Consider the following 23,859-nt stretch of genomic DNA (forward strand, 5'->3'; position numbering starts at 1 on the left):
GGCGGTGCCTAACTCCCCTATCGGCCCTACTCTGTGAGTGACAGGGGGGAGCTCCCCAACCCCCTGATGGGCCCTGCTCTGTGTGTGACAGGGGGCAGCACCCCAACCCCCTGATTGGCCCTGCTCTGTGCATCACAGGGGGTGGCGCCGCAACCTCCCCATTGACCCTGCCTTGAGTGTGATAGGGGGTGGTGCCCCAACCCCCCAATCAGCCCTATCCTGAGCATGACTGAGGGTGGCATCGCAACCTCCCAATCCGCCCTGCTCTGTGCATGACAGGGGCGGCGCCCCAACTCCCCAATCAGCCCTGCTCTGAGCCCCACCAGTGGCTGCACCTAGGGATTGGGCCTGCCCTCTGCCACCCAGGAGCAGACCTAAGCCAGCAGGTCATTATCTCCTGAGGGGTCCCAGACTGTGAGAGGGCACAGGCCGGGCTGAGGGACCCCCCCTTCCCCCCTGAGTGCACAAATTTTTGTGCACCGGGGCCTCTAGTTAATATATAATATTGTATGACAACTGCATTGAAAAATAAAAAATGATTTTAAAAAATAATCCAAATAAAAGGAAATTGAAAAGAAAAATTACATATTAATATTTACATCAAGTAAAAAGGTATAGCGACTCCCTCTCAAATATGATATATGTTCACCTTTCCATTAAGACCCTCTGTTTTCTATATTTATTGTGAAAATGTTCACACATCTTCATGTAGTTAAACAACAGTATCATGAAAACCTATGTATCATTCATCTAGGTTCAAAATGTGTTAGTTTATGCCCAATCACGTTTTTTGTTGTTGTTGTTGTTGTTGTTTTGTACACCCACAATCTCACACTGATTTACTATTTCTTTTTTTCTTAATATGCTTATACTAGAGGCTCGGTGCATGAAATTCATGCATGGGGGGCGGGTGTCCCTCAGCCCAGCCTGCACCCTCTCCAATATGGGACCTCTCGAGGATTGTCCAACTGCCTATTTAGGCCCAATCTGGGTGGCCCTAAACTGCCCCTGGTCGCCCCTAACTGGCCTCCCTTGCCGGCACAATCTAAGACTACTGGCTCTAAACCACTCACTTGCCTGCCTGACTGATTGCCTGTAATTGCTTCTGCCTGCCAGCCTGATCACCGCCTAACCACTCTCCTGCCACCCTGATCAACACCTAACTACTCCCCTGCTGGCCCAATTACCCCTAATTGCCCTCCCCTGCCGACCTGGTCACCCTTAACTGCCCTCTTCTGTTGGCCTGGTCACCCCCACCTGCCCTCCCCTGCATTCCTGGTAACCCCTAACTGTCCTTCCCTGCAGGCCTGGTCATTCCTAACTGCCCTCCCCTGCAGGCTTGGTCACCCTAACTGCTCACCCTTGCAGGCCTGGTTCCTCCCAACTGCCCTCCCTTGCTGGCCTGATTGCCCACAACTTCCCTCCCCTGCCAACCATCTTTTGTCCATATGGGGGCAGCCATCTTTGACCACATGGTGATGGCCATCTTGTGCGTGGGCATGATGGTCAATTTGCATATTACCTCTTTATTATATAGGATAGATTTTTATAGATAGAAGAAGGAAGAGGGAGAGAGATATAGAAACTTCTATGACAGAGAAACATGGATAGGTTATCTCCTGCATGCCCCGTACTGGGAATAGACCCCAAATCCCAGGCGTGTTCTCTGACCAGAAATTGTACCAGTGACCACAGTCAACAAACTGAGCCACATGGGCTGGGATCCCTTAAAATTTCTTAAGGGGAAATGCATGCAGTATTCTAAGTGTTGTCTTAAGCAAAACACTACTCCATTTTTACACTTTAAATTTTAAAGCTAACAGGCACTAGCTTTGGCATGAAGATCAAAGACTGGCTCTCTTACAGAATGCATTTTGGAATGCATTTGGAATCAGGTCAGACATGTGAAGGTCAACAGGCATTATCTATCCAAACACTTCCAAGTGTTTACCTACTCAGACCAGGGTGAACTCCTTGAGGACCAGCCTTTTATCCAGAATGACTGCTACTACCATGGTTACGTGGAGGGGGACCCAGAATCCCTGGTTGCCCTCAGTACCTGTTTGGGAGGTTTTCAAGGAATATTACAGACAAATGACATTGTTTACGAAATAGAGCCCAAGAGACTTTCTACCACATTTGAACATCTCTTATATAGGATAAAGAGTGAAGAGAGACAGCTGCCACCCATGAAATGTGGAGTAACAGATGAAGAAATAGCAAGACAATTGAACTCTCAGGAGAGTGCTGTTGTAAATGTTTCCCTCCATGTCCAGCGTGGTTCAGGGTTCAGGATCTGGAAGTGGAGCCACACACAAATGAAAGAGAAAAGACAGGAGATAATTTGGGAATATCGGGGGCCAGGCGGGAAAGTCCAACTCAAGAGGGAAGACTTCCACTGGTGCTCAGGCTGCACCAACCATTTTATAGTCAGAGGTAAACAAGGTAGTGGTTACCATAGTTACACTGTTCTTGTGAGTTTCACTTGTTTTGACCATAGTTACACTTCCTGCACTTCCCTCAGCCCATTAGCTTCCCAGATAAGATCTAGGGAGTATTATAAGGTCAAGCCTAATTATGGTAAGAGGACTGTGCCCTCTAAGCTGGGACTTGTTTGTCAGTCCGAGGCTTAACCCAATATCGGCTCCACACAAGTGCTAATTTCATTTTTATGCAGAGTGGGTATGAAGGCTTGTGGACTCACAGGTGGCTTCTTCAACTGGCAATGGTGGTGGACGACAATCACTATCTTCTTCACTAAAGTAACATCACAGCTGTGCAGTATGAAGTATTGTAGTCAATGGAATAGATAAATTTTTATCTGGATGTTGATGTGGTTTTAATGGGAATTGAGGTCTGGACTAAAAAAAACCATTTCAATAGATAAAATAGGTGGTCTCCTGGACACATTTTGCAAATAAAAGAAAGCTAGCTTTAATAAGCACGTTCCCCATGATGTTGCACACATTTTTGTAAAGCATGGCTATGGTATTGATATTGGCTTATCCTTTGTTGGAAAAGTACGTGAATATAATTAGAATTGTGGAGTTGATAGTTTCATGAATGAAAATGTGTATTCTTTTGCATATACTCTGTCACATGAGATTGGTCATAATTTGGGTATGCTTCATGATGACAAAACTTGTACATGTGGACATAAACGATGCATAATGTATCCATATCAAGCATGTGCAAGTAGATTCAGCAACTGCAGTTATGCTAGCTTCATGAACAACATTGCAAGGCGAAATAGTTTGTACCTTTCATCAAATACTGGGAACATTTTCACACTTGCACAGTGTGGAAACCGTGTGGTTGAAGAAGGAGAAGAGTGTGACTGTGGAGCTTTACATTTGTGTATGAAAGATTCGTGCTGTGAGTTAAACTGCACTCTCAGGCCTGGGGCTGCTTGTGCTTTCAGGGATTATTGCAAAAACTGCTAGATCCTGCCAACAGGTGGAGTTTGTAGACAAGAGGAAAATGACTGTGATCTCCCAGAGTGGTGCAATGGGACATCCTACCATTGTCCAGAGGATGTGTATGTGCAGAATGGGATGCCATGCAAGGACGGTGGCTACTGCTATGAAAAGAGATGCAATAACCGTGAAGAGCAGTGTAGGAACATTTTTGGCAAAGAGGCCAAGAGTGCAAATTAGAGTTGCTACACAGAAATGAACACCCGCGGTGACCGTTTTGGGAACTGTGGTTTAATTAACTCTAGATATGTAAAATGTGACATCTCAGATACCTTGTGCGGGAGGGTTCAGTGTGAAAACGTGACAGAACTTCCCCTTCTGAGAGATCATTCTACTGTGCATTGGACTCAGTTCAATGACATCACCTGCTGGGGTACCGACTACCATTTTGGCATGACAGACCCTGACATTGGTGATGTGAAAGATGGGACAGAGTGTGGGGCAGAACATGTCTGCATCACAAGGAAGTGTGTCCATAGGTCACTTCTGGTAACTGGTTGTTCACCTCAGACATGCAATCTGAAAGGAGTCTGCAACAACAGGCAGCACTGCCATTGCATCCAAGACTGGGACCCTCCCACGTGCCTGAAAAGAGTCAGTGGAAGTAGTAGTGATAGTGGGCCAACCCTTAGGAAAAGAGATGAAAATGAGACAAAAGACCAACTACATGCTACTATTCTCATTGATTTGTTTTATTCTTTTTTTAGGCTTGTTAATTTTTGGTTTTATGACATTCAGCAGAACAGGTAAGAGTGAGGAGCAGAATGTGCCAACTTCACATGAACAAGGAGACTTAAATGCCAAGATTTTAGCTAAAGAAGAGCAAGATGTTTCAATTTTGTCTAAAGAAAAACAGCAAAATGTTATACTGCTTTTTGGAAGAAAAGGAACAATTCACTATTTAAGAAAAAAAAAACAGTCAGTCTGACCTGATTTCCCATGTAGTAAATTTTAGTTTCCTGGCTGTAGAAATGTTACAGAATGTGTCACAGACCATTGACATAATGCCCAAGAATTTTTTTTTATTTGGGCCGTTAAATATTGGCCATTAAACAATTACTAAAATATCCTAATTCCTAGAATATTACTACTTTTCTTTATGTTAAATAGTGTTTAAATTTTTCAGGAAATTAGTCTCTTTGTGTTTCCTTAGCAAAGGTACAGCTAATGAATACTGTGTCCTTGTGTGTTTTTAATTTGCTGTCTCAATTCTATCCATCCTTTCCATTTGTACTCTGCTTTGTCACACAGGGAATGCAAATATAGAAATTAAATGTCTTCTTTGCCAGTCCTCATTGCTAGTATCTTCAATAGTTGGCAACCAGAAGGAGACTGGAAACCTGGGAAATCTTTTTATTACTATTCGTGCCAGTCATGCCTCATTAACAGCTCTAGTATTTACAACGGTAGTAACTTTCAGTCTTCACATTGTTACTATATATACTACAGGGGTGAGCAAAAGTAGGATTACAGTTTTGAGTACACAAAACAGAGTTTAATTTTTATTTATTAATTATTGTATTATTTTCCATACAAATATATATAAACCTACTTTAGATAAGAACTTACAACTTATTCTGACTGCCTTATTTCACTTAGCATAATACTCTAGGTCCCTCCAGGCTGTCTCAAAGAGTAAGAGATCATTCTTTCTTAAACTGCATAGTATTCCATTGTGGAAATGTACCACAGCTTTTTTCCCCACTCATCTACAGATGGGTACTTGGGCTGTTTCCAGATTTTAGCAGTTGAAAATCTTTCTGATTGATGTTTTAGGATTCTTGGAATATATTCTTATAAATGGAATACCTGGGTCAAATGGCAGTTCAATTTTTTTTAAATTTTTTGAGGGAATTCCATACCGTTTTCCACTGGGGCTGCACCAGTCTGCATTCCCACCAGCAGTGTACAAGTGTTCCCCTTTCTCTTTTTTATTAACTCTTTCAATTTCCTATCTTGCCTTTCTCTAATAATTGCAATGCTTGCCATTTTATTCCATCTGTTGGATTTATCAGGCCCCCATACCTTATAAATATTATGAATCTGGAAGCCTCTACATGCTTTGAGTACAACCTGAAAAATTATCTAATGGTTAATATTTTCTTGACCCCCAGATGAAACCCCCCAAAATATCAGAAAATAAAGGATATAAATCAGAGCTCAACTATTTTCTCAGGAAACCATATAAACATTGCATGATTTTTCAACTTCTCCCAGGCTATTTTTTCCTATATATTGTGCTAATTGACTATAGATAATTGATTCTTACTGTAAACATTACCAAAGATTTTTAACTCCTTATGTAAACCTTCATCAAGACACACCTTAACTAATCAAATAGACTTCCTGTGTTTATTCTATGAAAATGTGTTTTGAATACAGTTAGGTGGTCTTTTAAGTGCTTAGGTAATCCCTTTGGTTGCTCACATTTTATTCATGGCCAAATGCAGTTATTTATCAGCAACAATCTAAGAAAAAAGATTTCATCTCTGTGTATTAGAGTTTACTCCTGCCCAAAGTTAATAAATTAAATATGTGATACACAATTTCTTGATTGTCCCAAATACAGGAAACAACAAACTTTAGAAACTCAACAAATCAATGACTAACAGTCTTAAATAAATAAATAGTTTTCAAGAATTTATTGGTCATCAAGACAAAATCCATACAATAACTAGTACATCTTTTATACCTGGTTAAAGACTTGCAAGCAAGATAAAATGAAGAATCAATTATGAAAAGAAAACCACATAGCAAAATTAAGTTAGCTAAACTAATCCTTAGTATATTCTTCTAATTAAGAGTAGAAAAGAAAAGAATAGAAAATTGGGTAGAACCATATTTTTCTCATAATGCATATAATAGGCATATTTTTATGCCTCCTACTCATCTAATATGTAAATGAATGTTACTGTACAAGCATTAAATTAAGTGCTTCTCTGAGTGCAAGGCCAGCCAGCTCAGGGCTAGCCGCACCTGGAAGGCAAGCAACAGAGTTGACCAGGGGCTTTGACCAAGCCTGAGCATGTGGGTCACAGCAACCTTGGCAGGCAGGATGCTCCCAAAGACTGTAGGCCCCTCCCAGCTTCACACCCCAGCTCTCCCCCTTTCACCCACAGGTGCCATTGGCATGGTGTGCCCCAAGGCTTGGTGTGCAGATGCCAGGGTTGCAGGTTCAAAATGCTCTGCCTCCTCCTGGCACTTTGAGCCATAAATGCCATCAGGGACCTTTCCACTTGGTCTTGGTCTTTGGTCACTTCTGAGGTTTTCTGGACTCTCTAGGCCAGGGACAACCAGGACATTTGCCTCTGACTGCCATGCCTACAGCCTACCTGGGGTACCCCCAGCCCCGGGAAAGCATGGGGGCATGGCCGGCCTGGGTGAGGGGCTTGGGGGGGTGGGGAGGTTGGCTAACTGCCCCACCCTCAATTGGGGTGGGATAGGCTGATCAGGGGTGGGGTCAGGGGAGGGATAAGGCAGCCATCTTTTGATGGCCTTAGAGTGTAAGGGTCAATTTGCATATTACCTCTTTATTATATAGGAGAGTTTTACATATGGTGGATTTAATTTATGAATATTTTGTTATAATGTTTTGTTATAATATTTTGTTGTAATTTTATATATGATCAATTTAATTTGCTAATATTTTGTTATAATGTTTGCTATAATATTTTGTTTAATGTTATAATGTTTTAATCTATGAGGTATAATGTTTCATAGTTTTTTTTCATGTAACATCTATATCTCGTTTTATGGAGAGCCATATTGTCTTCATACGATTTATTCAGGTGTTCCCTCTTCTTTTATTTTCTGTGAAATATTGTATAGAATCAATATTTTATTTTTTCAATGTTTGGGAGAAGTCACTAGTAAAACCATCTCATTTTATTTCTTGGGAAGTATTTAACTACTAATCCAATGTCTTTCATAGATATAAGACTCTTAAGGTTATATATTCTTGAGTTTGGGGCCTTCCGTGATATTAGTATCATCTAAGTGATCAAATGTATAGCCATTAAGTTGTTTAGAGTGCTTCCTAATAATCTTTTACTGTTAATGGTATCTGTAATGATAAAGCCTCTTTCTTCATGTTGATAATTTGTGTTACTTTTTTTCCTGGTGAGCTTGGATGAAGTGCTCTAAAAATGTCACTTAGATCAAGTTGATTGTTATTTCTTTAAGGGTCAACAATAACCTTCTTAATTTTATGTCTGCTCAATCTATTAATTGCTTACATGTAAGGAGAGTGTTGAATTCATCAGCCATAATAGTGGATTTATCTCTTTCTCATTTTAGTTCTATAACTTTTGCCTCTAGTATTTTTTTTAAGTGCAGACTATTCATGATTATATTCTCTAGGAGAATTGACCTCTGGGTCATTATGTAGTGCCCCTCCTATTCAGATTTTGTTCTAAAGCCACTGTTTTATCTAAAATATGACTACTCCAGCTTTTTTTGATCAGTGTCACCATAGTATCTGTCTTCAAGCCTTTCATTTTAACTCATCAGAATCTTTATAATTTAAAGTGAATTTTTATAGACAGGATATGCTTGGTGTGTGATTATTATCCAGCTGATAATATCTGCCTTCATATTGGTACCATTAGATTGCTCATATTTAAGTTATTATTAATGTTATTGGATAATAGGGTACCATATGTGTAATTGTCTTTGATTCATTACATTTGCACTTTGTTACTTTTCCCACATATTTTCTACCTCATTTATTATTAACTGAACATTTTATATGGATACATTTTATTTGGCGTATTCAGTTAAACTTAATTTTTTTGCATTTCTTGTAGTTCAATTAACTTTTAAAAAATATAGTTAAGTAATCTTACTACACATTCAAGAAACACTATGTTCATGTGTAATGTAGATATCTAAGCTTTCATCTTAGGGAATTAGAGAAAGAATAATAAACTGTGTCCACAGTAAGGAAAAGAAAAAATTAGGAAGAATTGGGGCTGAAATCAGTAAAAATTAAAAACAAAAATTCAGTAGAGAAACTCAACATAGCCAAAAGCTGGTACTTTGGAGAGATTTAGAAAATAATAAGCCTCTAGCTGGACTAACCAACAAAGAAAAGGAGAGGACACTAATTATTCATAACAGAAATGAAAGAGGGGACATCATTATACTCCTGTGGACATTAAAAGAATAAGAAAGGGATACAATGAACGATGCAGTGTCAAAAAAATTGATGAGCTAAATGGAATGGATCAATTCTTTGAAAACACAGTCTGCTAAAATTCACATAAGAAGAAATAGACAATATAAATAGGTCTATATTTTTTAAAGAAATTGCCTCAGTAATTAGGAACCTTACACAACAGGAACCACCAGGCTAAGATAGGTTCCCTAGTGAACTCTATCATTATCTGAGAGGAAAAATTATACCAAATTTTTTAAATGTTTTATTTTATTGATTTTCATAGAGGGGAAGGGAAAAATAGAGAGAGGGAAACATCCATCAGTTGCCTCCCCCATGTGCCCAGACCAAGGATCAAACCCCACCACCATTTTGTATACTGGATGATGCTCCAACCAACTTAGCCACACCAGCCAGGGCTATGCCAATTTTTTATGAGCTCTTTTAGAAGAGAGAAGCAGAGAAACTACCTCCTAATTTATTATAAAATATAAGCATTACCTAATTCAAAACCAAGCAAAGATGTGATCAGAGAAGAAAACCATAGACCAATATCTACCATGAACCTAGATGCAAAAATCGTCAACAAAAGATGAGGAAATTGAATCCAACAACGTATTTACCAAGAATGATACACCATGACCAAGATGTATGATATATACATCTTGAAGAATTCAAGAGTGGTTCAACATTTGAAAATTTATTATGATGAGCCATCATATCAACAACCAAAAGAAGAAAATTACATGACCAATACAATAGGTTCTGAAACACTTCTGATAAAATCCAACATACATGCATAATAAAAACTATTAGTAAACTAGCAATAGAAGGGCATTGCTGCACCTCGATAAAATTCTTTACAAAAATCTGTATCTAACATTATACTTAATGATGAGAAACATACAACTTTCACTCTGAGGACAGGACAAGGCAATGATGTCCCCTTTTATCACTGGTTTATTTTAATACATTTCTATTAACTTCAGAGAGAAAGGAAGAGCAGGAGAGAGATTGTAATATCAATGATGAGAGAGAATTATTAATCAGCTTCCTCCTGCATGCCCCACATTGGAGATTGAGCCTGCAATCCAGGCATGTGCCTCTACTGGACTTGAACCGTGACCTCCCGGTTCATAGGTCTACCCTGAACCACTGAGCCATGTGGACCGGGCTTACCACTGTTTAATAACGTATTATTGTAAGATGTTGCAAGAGCTTGTTAACAATAAAATAAAAAAGTAAATAAAAATTATACATATTAGAAATGAAAAAATAAGAATGCTTCTGTTTACAGATGACTTAATGATCCACAAGAAAACATGAAAGAATCAACAATAGCTCCTGAAACAAATCAATGGTTATGCCAAGGTTGAATAATATAAAGTTAATATACAAAAGTTTGTCACTTTTAACAACTGGAATTTAAAATTTTACAAAGCCCTAGTTTGATTGACTCAGTTGATAGAGCATAGGCCTGTGGACTGAAGGGGCCTGGGTTCGGTTCCAGTCGAGGATATGTACCTTGATTGCAGACTCGTCTCCAGTCCAGGCAGGCCCTGGTCTGGGCTCCTGCAGTAGGCAACCAATTGATGTGTTTCTATCACATTGATGTTTCTCTCTGTCTTTCCTTCTCTCTTCCACTTTCCCTAAAAATTAATGAAAAAATATCCTTGGGTGAGGATTAACAAAGAAACAACAAACAAACCGTTTATACTAATACCTCAGAAATGAAATTATAATGCATAGATCTAACAACATAGATACCATCTTTTAAGAAAAGTTTATCAAACAAATACTTTTTCAGTTTAGGACTGGAGCATATAGAAAATGTCTAGGATCTGAAATTTTTTATATTAAATATCAACATTTTCCTTAAATTTAATCTCCTCCTCTGTCCAGTAAAAAGATAATCTTGCTATCCAGCCACTAAATTAAGCCAAAGAGATTGTCATGTTTAAACACTGTCCCCTATAATTCATATGTTTAAGTCAAATACCAAGTACCTCAGAAAATATTTTTATTTGGGAACAAGGTCATTTTAGACATGGAATTGGGTGGGCCTGAATTTAATATGACGGGTGTCTTATTTGAAGTGCAAAATTTGGGCAGGGGAAGAGAATCATGCCAAAATTGAATCATGCTGCATAGGGCAATGAATTACTGGGATCCAAACGAGAAGTCTAGAATAAATCCTTCCCTATTATCTTCAGAGAGAGTAAGGCATTGCGAACACTGATTTTGTAATGCTATCATCTAGAATTGTCAGGCAATACATCTCCATAAAATCATTCATTTTGTGGTGACTTATTATAGCAGCCCTAAAAAAATGAGAGATTAACACAGTCGTAGTTCTAAGTAGACATTTTAACCAGCTGTGAAGAAAGCCAGAGAGAGAGTGAAAAATTCCATAAGGGAAAAAGTGCAGATCTGATGTGGACTTACTAAACTGGAGGGAAAATAGAAAGACACTGGCAGGTATCTAGCAGGCAGACATTACCCACCTCTCTGTGTGCCACAGGTAAACTCTCAAGGATAATGAAGAACTAAACTTGCTTCCTTGGTTTACCTCAGCCAACTCGCTGAATATGTGTCTGCCCCTATTGGCAATTTTAAACTGCCAGCCAGTCAATGTACCTATTAAATGTATTCCCGCTCTACTTTTTACTCACCTCTCTCTTCTTCTAAATTTCTTTTTCCTACTGACAGTGGTTTTCTTAACAAATGAAATATATTTCTGTGCAGATATGAAATGTCTCTGTGTTATTGACCGTAAGAGAAAAGTTACTGATGATTACTGATGCCTGGATTCCTTGTAAAATATTCTAAATTGGGTTAAACCTTTTCTTGAGCTTGAAGTACTTGACCAGTATGGCTCATTGTTGAGGAAATAATCTGGGATCAAGGCAACAGTTTGATCAACATTACTGAAGGTAAGTGTTTATACTGTAGGAAACACATAGGATGGAGATTAGTCACATTTATTCCTATTGAAGAGTAGCTAGAAGTAAAGTTTGATGGAGATGGTAGAGTCACAATGAGGAGGAACTCTAACCAGTTGCCATGGTCTGTAGCACTGGGAGAGTCTTGCTGCTAGGTAACTACATCTAGAATGTAATCAATCCAGAGATAAAAAGGGGGTGGTCTTTATATTTCTCCTTGTCATGTGAGGTTTAAAAGAAAACACACACCATCAATGAGTATGGCTATAGCTAGAAAGAACCATGGGAGCCATTAATTCTTCTGCTGGTAAGTTACTCAAGATTTTCATGTAAAGAAAAGAAGCAGTAGGATTTTTGTACTCATGAACACACACACACACACACACACACACACACACAAACACACACACACACACACAGACAGAGAGACAAGAGTGTTTACCAAGTATTCACATCTTGGGGGGACCTATGAGACATAATTTCCTACTCTAATATCTTTTACTTGGTTGAAAGGTACAAAATTGTGCTTAAATAGATTGTTACTCACATTTTGAAAAACTGTGACTTAAGCTATCAATAAGAGTAAGAAGGGAGGTGGTAATTAAGATACAGAGATTGGTCAATTTGATAAAACTGTGGGGTTATAAAAAAGAATTTATCAATTGTCTTACACATATATTAGTATGTACCAAAATGCTCAGTCAACAAAAGGCAATGGTGGTACCGGAAGGGAGAATTACCATGGGTTAGATGGATGTGACTTAAATGTATTTATATATTGTTATATTCTTAAGAATAACAATTTTAGCACTATGTATAATGTAATAAAATCAAACTAGAATGGTAGCAATTGGAGATGAGAGTGTACTGAAGACAAAATAAAATGTCTTCAAAAATGCAAAGGAAATCAATAATCCCAAAAGGATATAGGAAAGCTCTGGGTGTGTTGAGTAATATATTTTTATGATACACAAACATCTAAATCCCCACAATTTTAGGATTGCAGGGTAATTATCAATTTCAATCTTCATATAGATGTTTTTATGTCATAGCAAAATACATATATATATATCTTACATGAAAACTGAATATACAAAAATATTTGCCTCAATAATATTAGCACATATTTGTGAAAATGAGAAATATGGTACAAGCATGATGTCTTTTGACAATACTGATTTTTACTTTTTTTCACCAATGAAGTATTAATAAAACCACAATGTGCAGAGACTGCCCTAAACATTTAGTAAACATAAATGAATAATGCAAACCTAAATAAATTAATGGTCTCGAACACAAATTTTGACAGAGAGGTTGGGACGAAGTTACACATTAGAAAGTTGTCAAATTTCATTCAGTAATTTACATATCCATGCTAGCTTTTATTTATAGCGTGAATATCCACCGTCATCATCAGATTATTAAGTATGGAGATTGCTTAAAGTAAGATCAACAAGATCCCCTGTACAAATCGAAAAAGCACAGGAAAGTAAAGTCTGTTCTCAGAGATCTAAAACACACTGATCAAATCTACTTCCCATAGTAGGTAATAAAAATGAAAAATGCCTAATTAAGGACCTTTCGTCTCCTGGATTATGTACTCATTGCTGCTTGTTTTATTTAATAACTTCATTTAATGTACCAGGACATATTTTCTGGAATCATTTTTTTCTATTACCTATAAAGTCTTCCTTTCTATGCTCACACTTTTTCATGGAAAACTCTTTTTTCCTACTTAATTTTACTAAACCTACATGACCACAATGTGAAGCCCAATTGACCTTTGAAGTTTGGCACACTTAGATGTAAAAAGGAACACAGGAAGGAGTTAGGACAAGTAATTATTTGTTGCATGGACATAGACAAGAGTGAGAAAAGCTACACTAATACTACTAATAAAAAAAAGCAATGATAATAACTAATGACATAGTAAAACCTTGATATAACTGACTAATTCAGCTGAGGGGATGTCTGTTTAAACCAATATCCCATTATATAATAAAGTAAGTATTCTGAATGTGTATGTTAAAAATTTGACAATTTTGTTAGTTTACCTCTTTTTATTTATGTAGACACATTTGTGTAATTAAAATTAAGTATGTATGAAAAGTCTAGTTTCACAGAACAGTTTTCTATATGTATCACTGTAATTGTAAATTTGTATTGAATAAGTCTAGTAAATGTGTGCATTCACCAGTCACCATGAGTTAACAAATGCACACAGCTGGGGTGTTTACATATGGGCTGGCATGTGTTGAAACTACTGCAGAAAATCAACCACGTACCAATAGAACCAATTACCGCATGCGATACAGTGTGATCATATGCTCATCCTACACCAAACACTGTTTACTAGCAGTGAAACTTGGATTTAAATATGTAGACCAGGGGTCCTCAAACTTTTTAAACACCGGGCCAGTTCACTGTCCCTCAGACCATTGCAGGGCCGGACTATAGTTTAAAAAAAAAACTATGAACAAATTCCTATGCACACTGCACATATCTTATTTTGAAGTAAAAAAACAAAACGGTAACAAATACAATATTTGTATTTGCATGTGGGCCCGCGGGCTGTAGTTTGAGGACCCCTGATGTAGACTATAGTAGTAGATATGTAATTTTTATTTCTTTGGTGAAATTACTACAGTACATTTTTCTCAACATATGGCCTATTCATTAAAATTTGTTAAAAATAAGAGTGAATTAATAACAAAGCCTAACCTGTTGATTTAATTATAAAGCAAATCATGGTTTGAAACAGTTAAGTTTAACACGATGTTAATTTTCACCTACGACATATGGACGAGAAATTTTGTTTGTTAAATTCAAAGTCCATTAAGTCGAGGTGGCAAATCGAGGGTTTACTATACAGCATCTACTATACAGCATTTACCGATGCTGCCTTCTTGATGGGAATCCTTGGCTTCAATTCCTTATTTGTAGAATTGGATTTCCTTTCCATCTTAAATAATAAATTATTTGGTCACATTCCTCAAAAGAAAATTTAAAAATACTTCCATATATTATTATTTTTCTTATTGTCCTTAATATACCGGGGTGGACAAAAGTAGGTTTATAGAAGTGAGTGCAAAATTCTGAGTTTATTCTTACACAGTTATTAAAGGTTTTACTGTACTCACATTCTCCACAACCACATCATAAATACAACTAAGAAAAAATGGGAAACCATAAAAATATTAGAGGAATCCACAGGCAGCAAAATCTCAGACATATGCCGAAATAATTACTTCACTGATACAGGTCCTAGGGCAATGGAAACTAAAGAGAAAATAAACAAATGGGACTACATCAAAATAAAAAGCTTCTGTACAGGAAAAGAAACCATCAACAAAACAAAAGAAAGCCCACTGCATGGGAGAACATAATTGCCAATGTTATCATTGATAAGGGTTTAATCTCCAACATTTACAGGAAACTCATACAACTTAACAAAAGGAAGATAAACAACCAATCAAAAAATGGGCAACGGACCTAAATAGATACTTTTTGAATGAGGATTTAAAGAAGGCCAAGAGACGTATGAAAACATGCTCAAAGTCACTAATCATCCAAGAGATGCAAATCAAAACAACAACGCAGTACCATCTCACACCTTTCCTAATGGCTATCAACAACAAATCAACAAATGACAATTGCAGGTGAGGATGTGGGGAAAAAGGAACACTCATGCACTGCTGGTGGGAATGCAGACTGGTGCAGCCACTGTGGAGAACAATATGGAGTTTCCTCAACAAACTAAAAATGGAACTCCCATTTTACCCAGTAATCACACTTCTAGGAATATATCCCAAGAAACTAGAAACACCAATCAGAAAGGATATATGCACCCATATGTTCGTAGCAGCACAATTCACCATAGCTAAGATTTGGAAACAGTCTAAGTGCCCATCAGCAGATGAGTGGACTAAAAAACTGTGGTACATCTACACAATGGAATACTATGCTGTGGTAAAAAAGAAGGAATTCTTACCATTTGCAACAGCATGGATGGAACTGGAGAGCATTATGCTAAACGAAATAAGCCAGTCAGAGAAAGATAAATATCACATGATCTCACTCATTTATGGCATATAATGAACAACATAAACTGATGAACAAAAACAGATCCAGAGACAGAGAAGCATCTATCAGACCGTCAAACCTCAGAGAGAAGGGAGGGGAGGGTGGGGGTAAGGGGGGAGAGATCAACCAAAGGACTTATATGCAAGCATATAATGGCCTAACCAATAGACACAGACAACAGGGGGATGAGGGCATGAGTGGGTGGGGTGGGGGGGGGGCAATGGAAGGATAAGAACACATTTGTAATACCTTAATCAATAAAGAAAATAAATGGGGGGGGGAGAAAGAACAACAATCATTCTGAACCACATGAAATCTAGCTTAACAGAAGTCCTATAACTAAGGATATAAAAAAGCCACCGACACTGGTTGGAGGGGCAGAGACACTGCACAGGCTAGTCCCACACCAACATGTGGCAGATAAAACCTCCCTAACTGGGTGAAGGTAATAGAATACAAATCTAGATAGTGCAGAGAATTTCTAACAAGATGAACCCAAAGAAATCTACACCAAGATATTTCATAATTAAAATTCAAAAGGTTAAAAACATAGAGAATCTTAAAAGCAGCAAGAAAAAAGCAGTTACCTACCTATCAGGGAACTCCCATAGACTGTCGGCTGCTTTCTCAACAAAAACTTTGCATACCAAAAGGATTAGCAAGAAATATTTAGAATGATGAAAAACAAAAACATGAACCAAAATTGCTCAGCCCAGCAAAGATATCATTTAGAATTCAAGCACATATAAACAGCTTCCAGGAAAAGACAAAATTAAAAGACTTCACGACCACCAAAGTAGTATTACTGAAATTTTAAAGGGTCTTGAAAAAGAAGCAGAAGCAGAAGGAGAAGGAGAAGGAGAAGGAGAAGGAGAAGGAGAAGGAGAAGGAGAAGGAGGAGAAGGAGAAGGAGAAGGAGAAGAAGAAGAAGGAGAGGAAGAAGAAGAAATAGAAGAAGAAAAGAATAAATTAAAAATATGAACAATAAAATATCTATACATACATACCTACCAACAATTGAATCCACCCCCCCCCCTAAAAAAAATTCAAAATAAAGGAACAAGCAGAACAGAAACAAACTCATAGATACAGAAAACATTTTGATGAGTATCATATGGGAGGAGGGTTGGGGAGTTTGGTAAAAAGGTTGGAGAGATTGAGAAGTACAAATTGGTAGTAATAGAATAGTCATGGAGATGTAAATTATAGCATAGGGAGTACAATCAGTAATATTCTAATTATGTGTGTATTTTGTTAGATCGGTCAATGTTTCTCTCTCATCGATGTTTCTGACTCTCTGTCTCTCTCCTTTCCTCTCTGTGGAAAATCAATAAAATATATTAAAAAAAAAAGAAAAATGAGAAATGATTTTTAAAGATAATAAAAATAAAAGAAAATTGAAAAGAAAAATTATATATTAATATTTATATCATGTCAATAGATACAAATAGAGACTCCATATCAAATATGATATATGTTCACTTTCCATAAAGACCTTTTGTTTTATATATTTAATGTGAAAATTTTCACAAATGTTTATGTACTAGTAGTTAAACAATAGTATCATTAATCACTAAATGTAATGAACCAGGTTCAAAAGGTATCTGTCTATGACCAATTATCATTTTTTTGTACACGCACAATCTCACACTGCCTTACAATTTCTTTTTTCTTTGAAAATATTTTTATTTATTTTAAGAGAGATAGGGAAGAAGAGGGAGAGATAGAAACATCCATGAGAGTGAAACATTGATTGGCTGCCTCTAGCATGCCCTCTACTGGGAACGCAACCACAACCTGGGTATATTCCCTGACTGAGAATCAAACCCATGACCTCTTGGTGCATAAGACAACAGTCAACCAACTCAGCCACATAGGGCCACGCTGCCATAAAGTTTCTAAAGGGCGAATGGGTGCAGTAGTCTGAGTTATTTCTTCAGCCAAACACTATTCCATTTGAACTATACTCTTTCTCTTACTTCTCCATCTTGGCCTGCTCATAACTGCCAACACAGTCTCTACTCTTCTTTTTATTTTCTCTTTTAGTGTGTACTCTGATGGTATGAGCCTGCCAGAGAACAGATTCAAAGTCAATGTTGAACACCCAGCTCAGAGGGAACAGTGATGCTTCCTGCCCGTCCTATTTTGCTCTCACCAATGGCTGTGTATGGTGGCTCCATAATGGCTGTGAGTGAGGCCCTGGTGTGTGGGAGGAACACTCTCCTGCCACTCTGGCTGGGGGTGATTCTGTTCCCATATGGATGGTTCCAGGCTGTGCTCTCCCAACACCGTGGTCCCCCAGAAGTGGTGATTCCCTTGAGGGTAACAGGCACTGGCATTGGCATGAAGACTAAAGACTGGCTCTCGTACAGAATGCGTTTTGGGGGGCGGAATCAGCTCATACACATGAAGGTCAACAGGCATTTTCTGTCCAGACACTTCCAAGTGTTTACCTACTCGGACCAGGGCGCTCTTCTTGAGGACCAGCCTTTTGTAAAGAATGACTGCTACTACCATGGTTATGTGGAGGGGGACCCAGAATCCCTGGTTGCCCTCAGTACCTGTTTGGGAGGTTTACAGGGCATATTACAGACAAATGACCTTGTTTATGAAATAGAGCCCAAGAGACGTTCTACCACCTCAGAACATCTCATATATAAAGTGGACAGTGAGGAGACACAGTTGCCGCCCATGAGATGTGGAGTAACAGATGAAGAAATAGCACAACAACTGAAGTTTCCAGAGAGTGTTAATTTCACTTTGATGCAGAGTGGGTATGAAGGCTGGTGGACTCACAGGCGGATTCTTGAACTGGCAGTGGTGGTGGACCACTATCGCTATCTTCATCACCAAAGTAACACCACAGCTGTGCAGTATGAAGTACTACTTGTTGCCAATAAAGTAAATAACTTTCTGAGTTCACTGGATGTTGATGTGGTTTTAATGGGAATTGAGGTCTGGACAGAAAAAAATCCAATTAAAATAGATAACATAGTAGATCTCCTGGAAGAATTTTGCATTTGGAAGCAAACTAGCTTTAACAGCCGCCTTCCACATGATGTTGCACATCTTTTTGTAAAACATAGCTATGGTATTACTCTTGGCATTGCCTTTATTGGAACAGTATGTAACTTTACATATAATTGTGGAGTGGAAAGTCTAATGTACAATAATTTGTATATGGTTGCATACACTATGATCCATGAGATTGGTCATAATTTCGGTATGCTACATGATGGACCAACTTGTACATGTGGACATAAAACTTGCGTAATGTTTCCAGGTATATCAGGTACAACAAGATTCAGCAACTGCAGCTATGCTAGCTTCATCAACACCACAGCAAGTCAAAACTGTATGTACATTTCATCAAATACAGGGAACATCTTCACACTTGCACGGTGTGGGAACAATGTGATTGAAGAAGGAGAAGAGTGTGACTGTGGCGCTTTACATTTGTGTATAAATGATCCCTGCTGTGAGTCAAATTGCATTCTGAAACCTGGGGCTGCTTGTGCTTCTGGGCTCTGTTGCAAAGACTGCCAGATCCTGCCCACAGGCGAAGTTTGTAGACAAGAGGAAAATGACTGTGATCTCCCAGAGTGGTGCAATGGGACTTCCTACCATTGTCCAGAGGATGTGTATGTGCAGAATGGGGTGCCATGCAAGGGCGGTGGCTACTGCTATGAAAAGAGATGCAATAACCGTGAAGAGCAGTGTAGGAACATTTTTGGCAAAGAGGCCAAGAGTGCAAATCAGAGTTGCTACACAGAAATGAACACCCGTGGTGACCGTTTTGGGAACTGTGGTCTAATGAACGCTTCATACGTAAAATGTAACAACTCAGATACCTTGTGCGGGAGGGTTCAGTGTGAAAACGTGACAGAACTTCCCCTTCTGAGAGATCATTCTACTGTGCATTGGACTCAGTTCAATGACATCACCTGCTGGGGTACCGACTACCACTTCGGGATGACCATACCTGACATTGGTGATGTGAGAGATGGGACAGAGTGTGGGGAAGAACGTGTCTGCATCCAAAGGAAGTGTGTCCATAGGTCACTTCTGGTAAATAATTGTTCACTTAAAACCTGCAATCTGAAAGGAGTCTGCAACAACAGACAGCACTGCCATTGCAACTATAAGTGGGACCCTCCCTTCTGCCTGAAAAGAGGCCATGGAGGTAGTATTGATAGTGGGCCACCCCCTGGGAGAACAGTGAGGCAAAAGACCAATTACCTGGAACTACTTTGGTTGATTCATTTAATTCCTTTATTATGCTTGTTAATTTTGGGTTTTCTGACACGCAGAAGAACAGAGAAGAGTGAAGAGCAGAATGTGGCACCTTCACATGAGTAAGAAGATCAAAATGTCAAGACTTTACCTATGGTAGAAGAGAAAGATATTGCAATATCATCTGAGGAAGAACAGCAAAATGTTCCACTGCATTACAATTTTTAAAAAGACGCCCAATTTCCTATGTAGTAAATTTTAGTCTCCTGGCTGTAGAAATGTTACAGCATGTGTCACAGACCATTGACATAATGTCTGAGAATTTTTATTATTTGTAATCATAAAACATTGGTCATTAAACAATTGGCAAAATATCTTAACTCCTAGAACATTACCATTTTTCCTTATTTTATAATTTTAGTGTTTAATTTTTCATGGAACTAGTCTCTGTGTTTCCTGAGCAAAAGTACAGCTAATGGATACTTTGTGTGTTTTTAATTTGCTGTCTCAGTTCTATCTATCCTTCCCATTTGTACTCTGCTTTGTCACATAGGGAATGCAAACATAAAAATTCTTCTTCGCTAGTTCTCTCATTATTAGTTTCTACAACAGTTGACAACTAGAAGGAGACAGGAAACTTGGGAAATTTTCTGATTACTACTCATGCCAGTCCTGCCTCATTAACAGCTCTAGTCTTTAAAAGATAGTAACTTTCAGTCTGCACATTATTACTATATATAGTACACAGCTGGGCAAAAGTAGGTTTACATTGTGAGTTCACAAAACAGTTTAATTTTTTAAATAACAGTAATGATTTCATTATTTTCTATACCAAGGACTATAAACCTACTTTTGCCCACCACTGACAAGAACTTGCAACTTCCTCTGACTGGCTTATTTCACGTAGCATAATACTCTCCAGGACCTTCCAGGCTGTCTCAAAGGGTAAGAGACCCTTCTTTCTTAAACTGCATAGTGTTCCATTGTGTAAATGTACCACAGAATTTTTATCCACTCATCTACTTATGGGCACTTCACTTTGGGTCGTTTCTAAATCTTAGCTGTTGTAAATAGATCTGCTATAAACACAAGGGCACATATATTCATTCCGATTGATGTTTCTGAATTCTTAGGATATATTCTTAGAAGTGGGATCCCTAGGTGAAATGACAGTGCAATTTTTTAAGCTTTTTGAGGGAATTCCATATTGTTTTCCAAAGGGGCTGTACCAGTCTGCATTTCCACCAGCAGTGTACTATTTTTCCCTTTTTCTTTTTTGTTAACTCTTTCAATTTCCTAATTTGTCTTTATCTAATAATTAAAATGCTTGCTATTTTATTCCAGCTGTTAGATTTATCTGGCCCTCATACATTCAACAATATTATTAATCTGAAAGGCACTACATGCTTTGAGTACTCCCTGACAACTTACCTAGTGGTTAGTATTTTCTGGATCCCAGGTAAACCCCCTAAAATATCAGAAAATAAAGGGATTAATTCTAAAAGTCAGAGCTCAATTATTTTATCAGGAAATCGTACAAACCATTGCACGGTGATATTTTTACTTCTCTCAGGTCGCCATTTTACTACATATTGGACTTCCTCTGCTGGGTTTCACATTGTTGACATATAGGTTTTAGGAGAAATAAGTAAAAGGAGGTCTCCATGAAAAAGTGTAAATAGAGAGGCAGTTGTTGCTTTTCATGAAAGGAAGTGAGAGGAAAATTATTCAAGAGAGAGAGAGAGAGAGAGAGAGAGAGAGAGAGAGAGAGAGAGAGAGGTCCAGGCACACTGAATGAAAGAAGTAAGCAGAAACTGATAAAGCAAACAGGACATGGTAGCTCTACTCTTAAATTTTTGAGGAGCCTCCATACTATTTTCCACAGAGTCTGCACCAATTTGCATTCTCACCAATAGTGCACAAGAGTTCCCCCTTAATCTCAATATTGCTTAACTAGGCATATTCGGCTATGAAAATCCTTTGATCTATAAACCTTTGTGATGTGCTCATTTTTATACTTTCATAGAAATTTTTTAAAATAACACAATGTACCCAAAATGGACATTGTGGAAAAATAAAAAGTTTTTTTACAACAGAATCTGCTCAAATCTCTTCCCTGTGTGTTTTATGGCCAAGTTTTACTGCTCCAACCTATTGCCTTTATTAAATATGAAAATGAAAGGTATTAAAAAACAAATGGAAGAACTAAGAAAATAGTAAAACAGCCCTAGATGGTTTGACTCAGTAGATAAAGCGTCAGTCTGTGGACTGAAGGGTCTCAGGTGCATGCCTGAGTTTCGGACTTGATCCCCAGTAGGGTACGTTCAGGAGGCAGTCATCAATGATTATCTCTCATCATTGATGTTTCTATCTCTCCCCTCTGCCTTCCTTGCTGAAATCAATAAAGATATATTTTTTAAAAAGAAAAAGAAAGAAAGTAGTAAAACAAAAAGAAAAATTCTTTTAGAGAGTGAAAGTGAATCTAAATTAGATGTGTAATTGGAACTGTGGTAAAGAATGCAGAGGGGAATACTTTTCAATATTAAAAGCAAGTGCCTCTTTCAGTTATCAGAATTTGAACCTAACTAATAGCACTGATATTCTGAAGTAAAATAAAGATTGACTTGCGAAAGTGTCCTTTATAAAATGTAATTTTTCTAATGATTTTAAGATTATCCTTGTTTATTTAAATAGAGGAAAGTAACCATTATATAGTATTCCAGCAATCCTACTTGCACTAAATTCAAAAATATTAACAGAAGAGATTCTTTGTACCATTAATCAGTATGATTACCACACAGGTGACTTAATAATGTACTTATGTAATGGGAATTTCATCAGCAAAATTAGAAGAATGTGGAAGGTTTAGTAGTTGAAATAACTATCATCACACATGTGACCACTAAGCAAAATGTGAAATGAAAATTCAATAATTTTCTCACTATTTGACTTATGAATATGCTTACCAGAAATCCCAGCTGCCTAACCAATATATTAATCTAAACTTTTCATTATATTAATATTACTCTACAAATTGTGATTTCTTTTTTTTTTTTTTGGCAATGTCTGTGAAAGGGGAGGCTGAGCTTATATACAGAAAATAAGGTTAAGAATTGGATCAATATGGGGAGAACCTCAGTTCACTATAGAGGAAGTAGAAAGGGGATGAGTGGATAAGAAAAAAATAATAAATTTACAAAAAATTGATTTAAAAATGGTATAAAAAATAAAAAATAGCAAATAAAATAGAATGATAGGAAAAATAATGTGAAAAGAAATAGAAAATAAAGCAACAAACAAAAAAAAGAAAAATTTAAAAAGAAGGAAAAAGATAACAAAATAATAATAAAATAAAATAAAAAGGAAAAAGTGAAGTGTCGTTCCTTTGGCTGGCTTAAGATCCCAGTCTTCTGTACTGTCTGGGGTTTCTCAGTTTCCTGTTGCTGGGACTGAAGGCCTTTCTTTAGACCAGTCCCTGTGGACTCTCAGGGACTATTTAAAAAAAAATTTAATTCTTTGTATCATTCAGGGTGTATTCTGGGTGTGGCTGCATTGGTTGCCTGGAGCCTGGAGGGAGGGGCTATCTCTTCAGGAGAAAATGGCTGCCCAGGTCCTGGGCTCATGTATGAGTCAGTGCCAGACTTGCTGCCACTTCTCCTGGACCCTCTCCTCTCCCCAGACTCCAGAAGTCCGCGCTTTCTCCTGTACCTAAGCCACAGGTGAGTGTCTGTATCTGAAAGGTCCTATGAACTAGGTTCAATGAAGAAAAGCACAAGCCTCAGAGAGGGGAAAAACTGCACCTCTGCGAAGTCCTCTCCTGCCGGCACTGCACAGTCTGGTCAGTCCTTCAGGCTGCCCCCTCTGGGCTCAGTCTTTCGTGACTGTGGACCCATATCTAGACTCCCCTGCCACCAGCAGTCCTGTGGGCCTCCTTTCCACAGTCAGACGCTGTGCCTGTCCCAAAGGACGT

At 38.0% G+C, this 23,859-nt stretch overlaps 1 protein-coding gene and 1 pseudogene across 1 annotated transcript; both read left to right on the forward strand.

The window, feature by feature from the left end:
* Window positions 1-17,781, forward strand: part of LOC102420814 — a 34,399-nt pseudogene extending 16,618 nt beyond the window's left edge.
* A 32-nt stretch (window positions 17,782-17,813) lies between these two features.
* On the forward strand, window positions 17,814-20,015 carry LOC102421117 (disintegrin and metalloproteinase domain-containing protein 20-like). Its single transcript, XM_006082011.1, has one exon. The coding sequence runs from the start codon at window positions 17,814-17,816 to the stop codon at window positions 20,013-20,015; it is 2,202 nt and encodes a 733-aa protein (XP_006082073.1).
* Window positions 20,016-23,859: the final 3,844 nt, after the last annotated feature.

Source organism: Myotis lucifugus, unplaced genomic scaffold, assembly GCF_000147115.1.
Source record: "Myotis lucifugus unplaced genomic scaffold, Myoluc2.0 scaffold_1, whole genome shotgun sequence".
NCBI lineage: Eukaryota > Metazoa > Chordata > Mammalia > Chiroptera > Vespertilionidae > Myotis > Myotis lucifugus.